The sequence below is a fragment of the Barbatula barbatula genome, assembly GCF_947034865.1.
Source record: "Barbatula barbatula genome assembly, chromosome: 21".
NCBI lineage: Eukaryota > Metazoa > Chordata > Actinopteri > Cypriniformes > Nemacheilidae > Barbatula > Barbatula barbatula.
The window spans coordinates 7,261,912-7,277,852 of NC_136784.1; the positions used below are offsets into that span (position 1 = coordinate 7,261,912).

The window sequence follows — 15,941 nt, forward strand, 5'->3', positions numbered from 1 at the left end:
TAGAAATAAAAATCTGTTCCCAACTAGAGTGAATCTCGGCTTTTCCAACACTGCTAACATTGATGGCTCTTTTGGTGTTCCTTGGGTGTAGTTTGCAAAAACGAGACAAAACTAGGTGGTGTTTATTATTTATAGTCTCATAAAAAAGTCATTCTGACCTCACCCATACACTCAAGAAATAAAGTAAGTAAAAAGACATTAAAGCTGAAAATACAACTTGCTGTACAGCACCGGGAGGTTTTTTTCATCATCCCACCAATCACACACCAGTAGACATGATTATAGTCTCAATTAAAACCAATACAATTCCCATAACCTACGTGTCGACTCTGAAAGCTGGTGTAGCATGCTCGCTCATGCTTGAGATAATGACCGTGTGTACTGTATTTATAGATACACTATCATAAAAAACATTCCGATAATCTGCTGTATGGATATTTTTCCACAGCCCTAGATGTTAATTATGTTTATACTTCATTTTTTTAATGTTCACTGTTGGGTTGAACTTCATTTTTGCTGTTACTAGATCTCTTCATTGTACTCCAGGTCTGGGATAAAGCAGTCGGTGAGATAACTGCAGATGTTTCCTCAGCCTCTGATCCACACAAACGCATCGTGTCGTATTGCTTTGTTTTCTACGTCAGCGCTTTCCACAACAGTCGCTGCTCAGCCATTGTGCCGTTTTCTCCCCAAAGCTTCACCCCCGAGACTTTTTCATTAGCAGAATTTATCGCTTGTGGTAATTACAGAACTCTTAAGCCCCAGATGCCCGCGCCGCACGTTTAGTGATAAATATCACACCTTAATGTCATTTGCTCTTGAGAACCTAATTAGGGGCAACTTTTTACATTTCTCTCGCAGCTCTTAAGATGGGGGTCCGTGGGTTTCGCAAGAATGCATGTATAGACAATTATGTGAGTGGATTTGCTCTGAGTCCTGGTCACAATAGCAAAATAGTGTAAATTCTCTGCCTTTGGCTAAGCGTCATGGGACCTCTTAGGTGACGGATTTGAACACAATACGCAGAAAGCAACAGAAAAACACAGCGTGCTCAATAATTGGCTGAAGTAATCCATTTTTAATTACACTCAGCTGTTTTATAGTTGTGCTTTGCACTGTGCAATTATATAAGTACATTTAGAATATAACTTTTTTTTGTCTAGTCCATTCTGTATTTTAGTGCATTGTGGGATTGCATTAACTAGGGCTGCACGATAATGGGTGAAATGATAATCACGATTGTTTTGCTCAAACTTGTATCATTGCAGGCCGAAATCGCTGTCATTATTAAAATGCGATTAATCTCACAGCCCCGACATTTACCCTAAAAAATAATCCTTAGAATTCCTTTATGTCGGACGTGTGTTTGAGACGACCTTATGTTTTAGGAAACTGTAAATGGCAAATAATTGCGTTTGCTTGTTTCTCTGTATTTGTTTGCATGTTGTAGGAAACTAGATGCAGAACAACAGTTCCACCCGAGGAGAATACAAAACAGGAAATGGTCTTTTGTTTAATATGAATCATAATGCTCACTGACACACATTCAAATGCTTCATTATCCTTGCTAGTGTTTCTCTATCCTGGTGCAGGGAACACCGCACATTTTGTATGTAGACTAACTCAATTCAAGTCATGGAGCATCTACTAATAGGATAATCTGTGTTATATTGTAAATACATCAAAAATAGCTTTGATTGTATTATATGTTATAAGCAATCATACATTGAGAAAAATCTAAATGACTTGTTCTGTCTGGTTACTTGATGCCTGTAATGCAGAATAAAAAGCTACTATCCACATTTACCACAAGGTGCCACTATGGGACCTCTCAAAAGGACCAACAAGTATGTGAGCACAGTGACTTTGACTGGATGCAGGGTTTCATCTGATAAACACATAAATACAACTTTGTACGACTTAAATATTGCAGCTCGGGGTAATCCGGCAAGCATATTTCCTGGCAGAAAAATTGGGTATTCATTGGTAAATGATCTTGTAGATAAACTCGGCTTCTAGGCAGAGGTGCACTGAGAATGTTTGTAAGTTTGTATTTGGTACATGAGCGAACATTACGACTTTACCTGCATGGCAGGAGTGATGCATTTCTGAGGTGATTTCTGGTTTCTGTCATACGATGGAAGAGAGGTGTGTGCCACGGCTAACAGTGCGCGGATGAAGAAAAATGAACGCTTTCAGGAATGTCGTCAGTCAAGTGTTGTGCTTTGCATCCTAATGCCCTTAGGATGTCATTTTATTTCTTTACTTTTCTTTAGAAATCGGATGTTGTTTAACTATAGAAAAAACAAGGTTTAATCAGCCTAAGCGGGTCTGCTGGTCTTTAGGGGGTCTGGTGTCTGGTTTTACAGGGGTCAAAAGACATTAGATGCTGAGCACAATGGATTCTTGATGAAGCCTGTCTGACATGAGGCACGTATGAGCCTTTCTTTTCTAATCAGTTATTTAAATCCAGCAACTTATTAAATGTGTGTGTCTTGCTTTTCCATCCGCTAAGTGACGCTTTTGACACAGCTGCAGTTAAAACCATGGAAAACACTGCCGCCACATGCTAGTGCAGTCTAAATCTTTACACCTTTCATCATTAGCCACCTGCCCAGACATCAGTCGCATGCCAAGCATATGATTTGCAGTCTTCACATTTTCCTTGCCTACTGGATGCATCAAAAATTATGTGCTGAGCTTGTTTTCTTGATGCCCGTAGTAATTAATTGTATTTATTGACAGCTTTTTGGCCATTTTGTGGCTGGTACACAATGCGATGGCATGTGATATACGGTTGGGGGATATTAGAAGTGACTGAAGCCAGATTTGAACTTAAGTCCAGTTATAAGTCCAGTAAGGCTCTTTATCATGATGAAGTATAATCAACAATTTTGGCTAACGTGTAGCAAAACTAAATAATCGAGGTAAAGTGATTATTGTGTGGCATTCACATTTATGTGCTTTTTATTTTGCTTTCTCACCTTAAATCAATTTACCCAAATTTGTAACATTATTGGTGTTGCTGTTCATTATATTTGCGTGTATGTCATAGCTAGAGATGCAGCAATATATCGGCCAATAATCTGTATCGTTGATACAAGCAATTTTTCACGCTATCTGCCGATAAAAACTTTATAAACAAGAATATAAAACATTTTCATCAGTATTAATATAAATAGTCACCACAGTATTTTATTTGATGACGTTCAGAAAGAGATTCTTTAAATTTAATCTTCAGAATTGGTGTCTGCAGATATCACTTTGAATAATCTGTATCGGTGGAGATATTTAGTATCGGTGCATCTCTAATCATCACGTAACAGTTATTTATTTATTAGTATTCATCAGAACTAAAATTCTTAAGTCATACCTTCACTCTCCTTTGAGCGAAGACTTGTGGCACCCTCAGTAAACAGCGGTCTCTCTCTTCCCTCACATTCACTAAACTTTCCAAACTTTATCCGATTTGCTATTTCCATAAGACTATTAATCACATTTTTTTCATTAATTTAAAGCATTTGTCATATTTTTGCACCCTAGAATGAATCACTTTGTTCCTCACTCTTGGGAGTCGCTACAGATAAATGCATCTGCTAAATGTAAATATAAATATTAAAGCGGAGGTGCAATGGTGTTTCATGCATTCTGACCTCTTTACAATGTTAAACTTGCTGTCTTTTCATGCTTGACATGGTCAACTTGTCACAAAACTAGTTGGACGTATGACGTAGTATTTCTGTCCCCTAGCATTCGTTCTTAAAGTACAGTACAGTATTTTTCTGTCATGATCATTCACCAACAGCTATTAGCAAAACATTTTTAATGTAGGTACAGTATGTAGATAAAGTATTTATAAATGTGTAGTTCATAGGAACAAAAGCATATTGTTTGAATTGAACTATTGTCTGAATGCTGTCTGTTTTGAGACCTGTTAGACATGTGACAATAAATATTTTTTTTCTGGGTTGCTTTATAATTTGTTTATTAAATAAAAAATATTCCAGAAAAAGGTTAAGGAATCTTAAACTAGTGAAAAGTAGGCTTGGTACACTAGAAGAACTAGGGAAAACTAGAGAACTAATTGTTACCTTGCTTTCTGCAGTCAATGTATTTAAATTAAAGTAGTTGTCCACTTTTTGCCTTTTGTTTCAGTCTTAGGGAATTTTATATTAATATTTAGATACTGTGTATCGGTTATTGGCTTTAATGTTAAAAAATTATTGGTTATTGTTATCGGCCAAAAATGTACATATCGGTGCATCACTAATGAATTTTTTTTTCGTAACAACTTTTCTAAGTCCCCTATTGGCCAATTCTCCCGAAAGAAAACCCGCCAACCGGCGAGAGTTACTGTGTGCTCACACCAAGCGCGAATGAAGCGTTAAGCGCGAGTGATTTACATGTTAAGTCAATGCAAAGACGTGAGATTCACGCGAATGAGGCGGCGCGAATGAGTTGAAAAATCGGAACTTTGGCGAAAATTCGAGCCGCGATAACCAATCAGGAGCCTGCTCTAGTAGTGACGTGATTATGACAAACGCGAGCGGAGGCAGAAATCTGAAACAACAATGAAGGACTGCGCCCCCGAATGATCTGATGGACCCAGACACGGCACCGAACGAGTCTATATGTCTATCTTCAGCCTTTCATAGCACATAATGCACATCAACCAAAGATAGCGGGAGAAGGAGCATGCGCACACACAAACCAACTGGAGCAAGATAAAGAGAGCACTGCGTTCGCTGTGTTTGTTTGTTCACTGCATCTCTGTGAATTCCACTTTAACCATCAGCCTCTCTGCTGAGGCCCTGTGTCACAGCCTTCGCTTTATAGTTGATATCCTAAACAGGGCATATCTCTCCTGTTGTGTACTTTTGCTTGTTGTCTCAGTGCAGGAGAGGTTAAGTATTGCTTGCAGGGATGGTAAGCAGTATTGTGGAGTTTAAAGCACGGCCTAATGAGTTTTTGTTCAGCCGAGCGTGATCATGCCGCTCTGTCGATGGCGTCTCCTCTGCGGCCTGTGGCGAGGATTAGAGCTGCGGTTAATCTCCGGTTAGATCAGATCAGGCAAGTGCCGCTTCACCGCCCCCCCGGGCACTGTTTGCCACCCTCGCTCTCCCAGCGAGAGCCCAGAAATATTTGCTTTGAAATGCATTGCTCCACAGCTAGTCTCAACCATAACAAACCCCTTGTTTTTATTTCCCCTTTACTCCATACACCCTCCAGCAAGATTCCTGCCGTCTTCTCTTCTGACACAAGTTATCCGATGGCCTGAAGGATGGTTTTAGGATTTGGTCAAGAGTGCCCGGAAGTGCGGCGTTACCAGCTCTCACAAGCTAGGCTGTGTCTCTCCCTGAGGCGAAACTAGTTCAGGTCAAGCTCAGCTTGTGTTTGTTTCTCTTTGCTTGTCGCTATCAGCAAAAGCTGTTGTGCACATTTGACTGCTAATGGACAAATAACATCCGAATTGCTGTGCCCGTGTGCGTTTCCAGCTTTCCGTTTGTAAATTTGACCCTAAACGCATTTCAATACTTCCATTAGCGTATTGAGTTTCGCATCATTGCGCATTACCCAATGACCGAAGTTTATTTTCTGTGATTTATTTTTTCATTAAGCAAGCAACATCAAAGAAATTACTTCTGGCTCTCCTCTCAGGGTCCCGCTTATCAGATTAGTCGCAGGACCCCTTTTTCTCATACTACATTAGTTTGTTTTGTACAGTCATGTGGCACAAGAGTTTATTCGCATTCTGACTAAATTTATGTCTCACCTCCCTTATTTGCGTAGCTTCAGTTGTGGGCAAAGCAGTATCTGGGCCTACGTGTTTGGCAGGATTGGGATTTGAGCATTTCAATGGGTACGAATGTCTGTGTCGGGAGATAAAGTTATCAGTGTCAGGCATACACTGGGCCAGCTCAGTCCCCGGTCGAGAGCAACGGTGGAACTCTGTGGTACGGTGAAGGTGCTGTGGATGGGAATGGTATGAGTTTGTTTCACACAGCGGCAACAAAGTGGATGAAAACGCTAATGCTGCTAATGACCCGCTTCACTCTTGACGCCACCACCCCCCCCTCCTCCAAACATCCTCCGTTCTGCTTGTTGGCACGGCAACCGAGACAAAGGTGAGCACAAGTGGGAGAATCAAGGACTAGAGGTGATTGTGAGAGTTCTGAGAATGGCGATATTGCTAGAGATATAGTACCCTCAGTTATGCTTTCAAGTTGAGGCTGAAGTTGTTGATGTTTTATTTTTTAAAGAAAACATGAATTTGATAAATTGTAGTACTGTAGCATATTCAAAAGAATGTGTGCAAGCCTGATACTTAATGCCACAAAGTGTTTAAAAACCTTTATGATGTAGTGATTGAGAAAACCATTCATTATTTTAAAGGAGTAGTTCGCCTTCAAAATGGAAATACTGTCATCATTTACATGCCCTCTTGTCATTACAAACCTGTATGACTTTTTATCTTCTGTAGAACACAAAAGATATTTTGAAAAATGTTGGCAACAGAACAGCACAGCCCCCCATTCACCTCTATTGTATGGATGCAAAAATAATGCAAGTCAATGGGGGGCTGTTAACAACATTCTTCAAAATATCTTCTTTTGTGTTCTGCGGAAGGAAGAAAGTCGCATAGGTTTGAAATGACAAGAGGGTGAGTAAATGATGACAGATGGAAACATTAATAATGCTGGAATATGGGAACATTAGGGTTGGTTACATGATGCACCTGCTCTTAGAAAATGGCCTCATGGTCCTTGGCGAGTATATGATCATGTAGAGCAATGATTGGATAAAATGACTCCCATAGGATGACTGTCTTTATCATTACCTCCCTTGCCCTGTTGACAACAAACATTGACGGTCGAAGGGCTTTTTCATTTGTAAACTCATTTGGGTATGAGAAATGGAGGTGAAAGATGGCACACCAAACTATATACTTAAACTACGTTTTTTCCATTGATTCAAAGAACTGTTACAGCAGGTTATGCTCAATGCGGAGTAATATAGGGTTGGCCTTGTGCTGTATATAAGTGGTTTCCATAATAGTTTTTTGGTGTTTTTTAACTAGATCATAGCGATAATAATTGATTATGTGGAAATTGAAATACGAGGTTGCCATTTTGTGGCAGTAAGCAACTGTCCTGTAACGTTCTCTATCCCTTGGTGAGCCTTGACATTGTGCACTTACTATTCGATGCGTTTGAAACCCATTACATTCTGCTTTATAAAACACAGACTCGTGCACCGACCTCATGATGGCTGGAAATGAAGGTATCTGTTTTTTGGTAACAAATAAATTCTGTCATCATTTAACAACAACCTACCTCTATGACTTTCTTTCTGCTGCAGAGCACAAAAGACAATTTGAAGAATAAACCAAACAACGGTGGTACACGTTGACTTCTATTGTATAGACACAAAACCAGTGCAAGTCAATGGGCTCGGTTACCAACATTCTTTAAAATATCTTCTGTTGTGTTCTGCAGAAGAAAGAAAGTCATGGAGGTTTGAAATGGCATGAGGGTGAGTAAATTATGACACAATTTTCATTTTTGGGCGAACTATCGCTTTAAAAAAGGTAGTAGCATTATTGGTCGTGCATAAAAATAAGATTTTTTGCTGAATTGATTTTCAGTTTTTGGATGTTCTCATGTCCCATTCAAGAACTGGAAAATCATACCTAAAATGGCTGCCAAGTTACTTGATTAGCCTGAAAGGGATTTATTTAATTTTCATTGTTAATTCATAGGTATCCTATATAGAAACCTTGTTATATTAGTTACACTTCTTGTTTTGCATATTTTGCTCATTTAGTTACAAATCTCTATAGGATGCTCTAGAGGTAGGTTTGTTTTCTCAAATGGATCAGTTGCTAAAACTCAACACAAACTGAGTGTTGCGGGAGCTAATAAAAATTAAAGCAATGAACGTTTTATAGATGCAAAGAGAACCTGTGCTAAAGACACTTGTTAATGCTAATGCTGTGTTAGCGGCTGATAGTTTACTAATGGTGTGCTAATGAGGTGCTAATAACTCGCGTACCTATTGCTCTGAGGATGAAAAAAGTTGTTTAAGATTCTAAAATGTTAAGAAATCGACACACACAGTTACAAATATCACGCAAGTAGTAGTTGCAGTAACGTGTTAAGATGTACCGCCAGGGGCTTATCTACAAGAAATGGGATTTACAGGACTGTGTGGGTCTGTGATTTTGCGAAGACGTTGTAGAGTTTGAAGCAGCCAGAACAAAGCTTTCAAAGACATGAGAGCACAGACACTAATACCATTTGGGGTCAGATTATGGGTCCTCAATTCATGTTTTATGGACTATCATGTACGAGCCACTTCATGTACTTTGATCTATGTGTGGAAAGAACTGTTCAACGATTTATCACTATTAATCACATCCAAAATAAAAGTTTGTGTTTATAATTATATAAGTCTGTTCACTGTGCATTTTTATTTTGTGTTTCTAAACAAACACATACACTTATATTAAAATGTATAAATTTGTATATGTTATTTAAATTCTATAGAAATAGGTTCATGCAAATATTTAAACTCAAATATTTACCTAAATGTATACCTGTATGTGTTTGTTTCTAAATACAAAATTAATATGCACAGTGCACAGACACTTATTATGTAAACCCAAACTTGTATTCTAGCTGCAATAAATAGCAATTAATCGCTCTGCAGCCCTAGATTTAAGTCATATTTGTGGTGACTGAGAAGTTTCGCAAACCATAATAAGTTGTAGAAATCTAGAAGGCTTATCTCTTTTTAGTTGACAAAACTTCATACTCCTTTTTTTAAATGGACAACATTGAGCAGAAAAACACTTCAATAGTTCACAAAAAGTGGACAAATCTGTACTTCGGTCAACCTTTCATTAAATGAATCCCTACCATAAGTTGTTCTCATGAATTTTTTTATTTTTATTATTTGGGAGCTTTAATTGTTTATTGCAGTAATTCTCAAACTGGGGCCCTAAGATGGACCCAGGGGGGCCACTGATTTCTTTACATTTAATGAAATATAGACACTTATTCATTTTATGCAATCAAATCAAACATGAGAAAAGTAAGACCACCAACCAAAATAATTGATGTTCCTGCATTATATAACTGAATATGTTTTTGAATTGATTAAAACGAGAAGTTTAAATAAATAGGTTTTCATTTGGGGGCGCAAAGCGATGCACCCTTTCACAAAAGGAGGCCTTACAACTAAAAAGTATGAGAACCATTGGCTTATTGCACAGTCCGTGAAGTCTGCTTCATTGGAAACTTTTAAGTGATTCATGGCTAAAATGTACCCCTTTCTGTAGTACCCTTGTGTTATACACTTATTTGTTGCTCTTCAGGGGAACTTACTGATTTTTTTTAGCCTTGCTCATTGGCTATGCTCAAATTGAATGGGCTGAATACTCCAAAAAATGGCTTATCTCCACAGGATCCTCTATCTGCCTTTCTCACCACAGTCTCCTCTCTATAGCATCAGAACACTATGTTCTGTGTGTGATTCACTGGTTTATTTTTGTGGGACCCCTCGTGTCATAAAATTGGGCGTCTTCTTTCTCAGTGCCTGGCAGAAAGTGGCAACTAAGTGATGGATATGAGCTTTTTTACAGAGGCTTGCTTTGGTCATGCTCAGCAAGACATCAGCATCAGGTTATCTCTTTAACATCAGGGAATCAGACATCCTTCATATTTCTCCCTCACAGGCTGAATCTCCAGAGCTCCCATTGTAGTTTTCTGCCATTGTGCTTTTTGTACTTTTTTCTTTTCCTATTTCAGAAATTTAGCTTTTTTACCTATGCGCACCAGTTTTTTTCTTTAGCTCCTTTAGTCTCTTATCGCCTTTTGATTATGACATTATAGTTTGCCACAGTATTTTAGAAGTAATAGAAAATAATTATTTTTTTAATAAAAATTGGCATAAAATTATATTCAATACAATTCAATTATTTAGAAAAAACTTGAATTCAAAAATCTCAACACATATATTTGTTTTTAGTTTTAAAATGGTACAGTAATAATATTTCAAGTATAAATAACAAAAACAAATATATTTTAATCTTTTTTAAATATAATATAATAGACTGGGTGGAATTTTTATTAAGTTAATTAAATTTATTTGTATTTTTCTTAAAAATATATTATGTTAAATATCATACAAATATATGACTTATAGTAAAAATATTTTAATTATTAAAAAAATAATATTATATTTTTTGCTAATTGTAATTTTTTATTCAATTCTATTAGCAATCAAGACCTCTTAACTCTAATACTTTTGTAAGCTACAATAAATTAACTGAAGAGCCCTAACTATATGACTGTGCATAGATATTGCAACATAAGTGATGTTGTGATACTACTTAGTATTGTGATGCTCTACCCGGTTTTCACATCGGAAAACATAAGTATTGTGAACCTTAGTATGCAGTGACGTGACGCAGGAATATTTGATAAATAGTGACTTTGAACCTTGTGGCATTGCTTCTCAGGGCCACTCATCACCTTTAGCTGTCACATGCGTGTTATTTTTGCTGCGTCTTCGCTTTAGGGAGCCTCGATTCTGGAAGATGCATCTGCCTGTTGCTCTTGCTGTCTTGCATCTGATTTATTATGAGTGCTATACTGAATCAATTTAATGAAGATGACAAGATCGAACTGCAGCGGTAGTATGATCTCATAGCAGGAGAGTGTGGAGGAGTAGGCACTCGTGAGCATGCACCTCATCTACCCGAGCTTACGGAGACCACCAGGGAGGTGCTGATCTGCTTTAGCTCTTTTCTAGTCTCTATCTCCTTAGGGCAGAAGAAATGCCCCGCTGCTCAGCGGACACATGACTGGCAGATTGTGGAGGCTTGTGATGTGCTGGAGATGATTTCTCGGGTGTAATTAGGTGGCAGGGACCATAGAGCAGGAAGCAGAGATATACACCTCCCTCATCCCGACTCCCGAGGGGCAGAGCGTGCACCGAGGTGGTCAGCCTGCTTAAGGGGTTACAGCAGCTTAGTTCAGCTTGCCTTGCGAAGAGAAAGGCATCAGGACATGATGTTATTAGGAGTTGTTGGGGATGCAGTGACATGTATGGACCGTGTATAGTCTGTGTTGAGCTTTAAGGGATCGTTCACTGAAAAGTCAAATTTCATTCACGATTTACCAACCTTCATTTCTTTACAAACTTGTATGATTTCTGCAGAAGACCAAAGAAGATATTTTGAAGAATGTTAGTAGCCGGACAACATTGGCCCCCATTGACTTCCATCGTATGGGCACAAGGCCACAGAGACATTTCTCAAAATACCTTCTTTTGTGGTCCACAAGAAGAAAGAGGTGTAGGTTTGGATTGACATGTTTGAGTGAGCAATCCCTTTAAGATGAAATTTACTTTTTTTGTTTAAATTAGCTAAATGTATGCTTTATTTTAATAGGGTGTATAAAAACCAGAACCAGCAACCTTGTTTGTTTTAATTACGTTGCAAATTTATATGCAGATGTCTAGGATCACCTAAAGATCATACAGATTTACAAGCAGACATTCACACAACCGAAACAAAAAAACGTACACTAGATGGCGCCATAACTCTTTAGCTAAGCTTTCTGTGGCAGTGTGCTTATTTAAAGCATGAAAAGCGGCTTTGATCATAAATCTCAGTGGGTTACATGTGTGTGCATCACAAGTGTGATCTTGTTGAGGGAACATCATTCTATTGATGGTCAAAAATAGACGTAGATAAAACAGTAACAGTATGGATTATGGAATAATAGCATTTTGAAACAAGAAAAAAAACAGCTTGAGCAACGAAGTGTTTTTAATGTTGGTATTGAAGTCCAGTCAAAGCATCAACATCTCAAAAGAGGAATTCATCCTTATGGCAATGTGTATAGTGTATGATCTTTATTTTAAACCGGTTCATACACACGGTACTTCACGAGCATGTCTTTTACTTTGCTGGATTAAATTCAAAATATGTCATTTATGTGACTTTTTTGAGGGGTGTGATTTGTTTTTTGTTTGTAAGGAGGTATTTATTCGGCGTTGTGCCTTACAGATACTGTGATATTTGCTTGCAAGGCTTTGGAGAACAGGCTCTGATTTACTACTTGAGACTAGCACTCCTACAGCACACAAAGAAAACTAGGAGCAGTTTATCCTTGACGTGTACAAACCTGATCTGATTATCGAAATCAATTGAAGTGTTATTTTTAGTACCTCTCTTGTGTTAGTGGGTATGAAGTCATTTATACTAGGCTTCGAGAGGGAGTAAATAATGACCCAAAATCCTGAAATCCCAAAATATTATGCAGTTATATATCATTTCGGTTGAACTGTTAGGTTGCATGTGCTGAGATTTTAAATTTGTGTGCTTGAGATGAGAAGATAGGATGTAGATCTTATCACCTTTTCCTGGGCTCTGGTACCTGGTCACAGGGACCTTATGAGGTGTCACTGGCCAAATTTATCCAACAAGTCTGTTCGACAGAAGCCTCCTATCAGAGGAAGAAATAAAGAAAAAAGATCCAGAGATTGTAATAATCCGGATGGCTAGCTGGAGGTAGACTGAGACACTGCTTCTCATTTGCACTCCAGGCACTGGGATGTGCCATGGAAACCATTACCTAAGGTTTCAGTCTGTTAAAAAATGTCTTGACCCCAGATGAAATGAGCAATCCTGTTCTCATTTATCCAGGACACAGTAAGAAACACGTATGGGGAAAATGAGACGGTAGCGCCATTGTGGCCTTTTTCAATGTTTTATCCATTTTTTATAACTCTCGTGAATCAATGTTATATTAATAGTGTTATGCAGTTGTTGAATATCATTGAGAAAAGTAAATGATGATTAGTAATAAATATTCTCTTTTAATCAGAATCAAAGTTGTTTTACCTACAAAATTTGACATAATGAGGTGCTTGCGATGGATGGATGACAATGGATGGGTGGATGGATGGGATAGATCGGATCGATGGATCTAGAGATCAGATAGACAGTAGCGGTTTTAGGCACGGGCTCAAAGATGTTCTCGCCCGGGGTCCAATTCAATGTAGAACCGCCACTGCAGATCATAGATAGATCAGATAGAGAGTTAGTATTTACATATTATAACATGTCCAAACTCACACTGCCTGTGTAACCAATACACCTGCCATCTTAACCTTTGATCTCTGGGTGACTGAGAGTGATGGTGATTTAGTACTATTTATTCTTTCCTCTTTGATCAGTTGAAATGTCTGTATTTGATACTCTTTTTATATCATATATATTTCAAGCTGTTTTGAAATCGAGATGGCAAGGTTTGATGTTCTTGTGCAAATCTGCCGTTTCAAACCTCCCTGTTTTTCTGTTTGTAAATCACAACATTCAAAGTGTCCGCAGAAGTCAAAAGTTAATGCAAGGTCTCGGATCGACAAATTCTTCCACGCAGAAATCTGGTGGGTTTGGCCTTGTTTTTATATTTTTTAGAGTGGTGTTTTTCCTCTCTGAAGACCAATTTAATTACAGGATGCCATCAGCTAGACTCTCATTATCGTGTTTTTTGTGTTGTTGTTTCAAATGTTTTTGGGGGGTTTGGTTTTGTGCTTTTTGTCTTATTTTCTTTTTTGCTTCTTTTCTGTTTTTTATTCTCATGCAACTCATTTGTCCTTGTGAAATCTGGCTTGTGGTTAAAGACTGAGCTGTGCACTGGAATGTACATCTTTCTCTGTGCTTTTGAAGTTGCTTGTGTATCCATTTTACAAGAGACATTGTTTTGGTCCCCTATAACACTCTTAGCACGCATCTCCTCTCAGAGCCAAACTAGAGATGTGTTCCCCCCAAAGGATCAAGCGTTTGATTAGTTTAATTTTTTTACTTACTGTTGCCTTAAAGAATTTCATCCCACGGCTAGTTTTTGTATCATGCAGATGTTTTCTCATGAGAGCAGACTGCTTCTTATTTACAGTAATACTTTACAAGTGTCCCTGAGACTTTTAATAAAATGAAGCCTTGTGCTCGTCCTAGGTTTGTTTCCGCTTCAGATGTCCCGGCTATCTCCCTTTGCAATTAAAATGAACGGAATACTCTTTGGATGTCAGAGGGGATAATTTTTTTGACATTTGGATTCTAATAATGCATATTTGTACACATATTGCTATCTAAAAAACTAAATCTGTTCGAGTTTAAATTCCAAGCATCTTTTTTTGGTTTCCACTTTGCACCTGCCTCCTGTTACTCCACTCCATTATTGTATATTCCTCACACATCCTCACATTCCTATTCTCTTACACGCACGCACGCACGCACGCACGCACGCGCACACACACACACACACACACACATCACACCACACCACACTTCTCTGTCAGGTGCACAGTGGGCTGAGCGCCACGGCTGCTGTTGGTTAACTTTGTTGATAAAGCAAATCAAAGTGGTCTTCAGAACCCCCTTTCTCTTTTTCTGCTCCCTTGCCCCTTTTCTCTTTTTATACCTCTTTTTCCCATCACGTCAGTATAGTCTGGCTTACTCAGGTCAAATTCTCTGTGTATCTGAGACTTAATATCCTCTGTCTGGCTTTAAGAGACTTTGGGTTTATCAGAGCCTGACTTGAGCCTGCTGATATCCCACACCAATGCCTGTGAGCGTTTACGACAGGCTTTTTGTTACAGTTTAGTCTTCTAAGATGGTTGGACTCAACCAATATATCACTGTGTCATCTTTGTTTTTAGGAAGTTCGTGTTTTGTATGTTCTGTTGTGTTTTCCTTTATTTTTTTACACTAATATGTACTTAAATAATTGAATTGTATTTTTCTGATTAAGAGTTTGTTTGCATTTGTACGTTTTTTTTGTTTTATGTTCTTGTAAATTATATTTGATGTTGATTTTTACACGATGATTTTCTTTTACAAAAAAATACAGATTGTCCAAAATATCAGCAGCTTCAATTAAACAAAAATATATGAAATGCTAAACACATACACTGGTTAAAATGATTCCCTGGATTCCAGAAATGGACATCTTTTTAGACTGGCGTTGAAGCAGCAAAGATGTGATTTCATTTGTGATACATGTTCTCATTTTCTTTTTCTTGTTTACAGTCAGTGTGACCTATTCTTCAAATGAAGAGCTCCATATAACGAAATAATAATCATCAAGCAAAACGCACTTCAGACCTACAGGCCGGCTCTTCCACACTGATCCTTTGTTTTATCTTCTCTCTCTTTTAGTTCAATATCAGATGGAGATGATGAGAAGTCTGCGCCATGTCAACATCGATCACCTTCATGTGGGCTGGTATCAGTCAACCTTATACGGCTCGTTCGTCAGTCGGGCTCTTGTTGACTCTCAGTTCAGCTACCAACACGCCATCGAGGAGTCTGTTGTGTTTATCTACGGTAGGTTTTTCTCGACTAACCTGTCAGAGCAATATTGGCTTAACCAATGGTGTTAGTTTGTATTTAGGAAAACGTTTTTGCTTGTCTTGTAGCCAAACTAATATTATTTACTATCTATAACATTTACATATTTTGGCATTCAGCAAGAGTTTTAGGCTTTTCCTTTTTATAAAGGAATGGTCAGTCTGTAAGATCTTATGTTTTGATACAATTTCGTGAAACTAAATTTTCTTTTCTGATTTTGCACAATTATTTTCTTTATCAACTTCAAGTCACACTCATAAACATTAAATGAGAAAAACTTTGTGTAATGTTCACATCAAAATATCATTGACTTTTCTTCATTATCCATCAAGCATGGCCTTACTTTTTGCCTCTTCCATCTTTGAGCCTCAGTACTACATGCTTGTGTGCACATCAGCGTGTTTCAGAACCCCCAACACACACTTCTTTCCTACTGCACTGCTTCTCCATCTCTACACCGTTCTCTCTCTTTTTGGCCGTGGACAGCATCTCCCCCCTTATGTAAACAGGTGACTGGTGT

General features: G+C 38.2%; 1 protein-coding gene across 1 annotated transcript in view; it reads left to right on the forward strand.

Annotated features, from left to right (window-relative positions):
• Window positions 1–15,941, forward strand: part of eif3hb (eukaryotic translation initiation factor 3, subunit H, b) — a 43,153-nt gene that overhangs the window by 11,829 nt on the left and 15,383 nt on the right. The window contains exon 3 of the mRNA XM_079485353.1: window positions 15,230–15,397. Within this exon, the coding sequence (XP_079341479.1) occupies window positions 15,230–15,397 (168 nt within the window). The remainder of the gene's footprint in view (window positions 1–15,229; window positions 15,398–15,941) is intronic.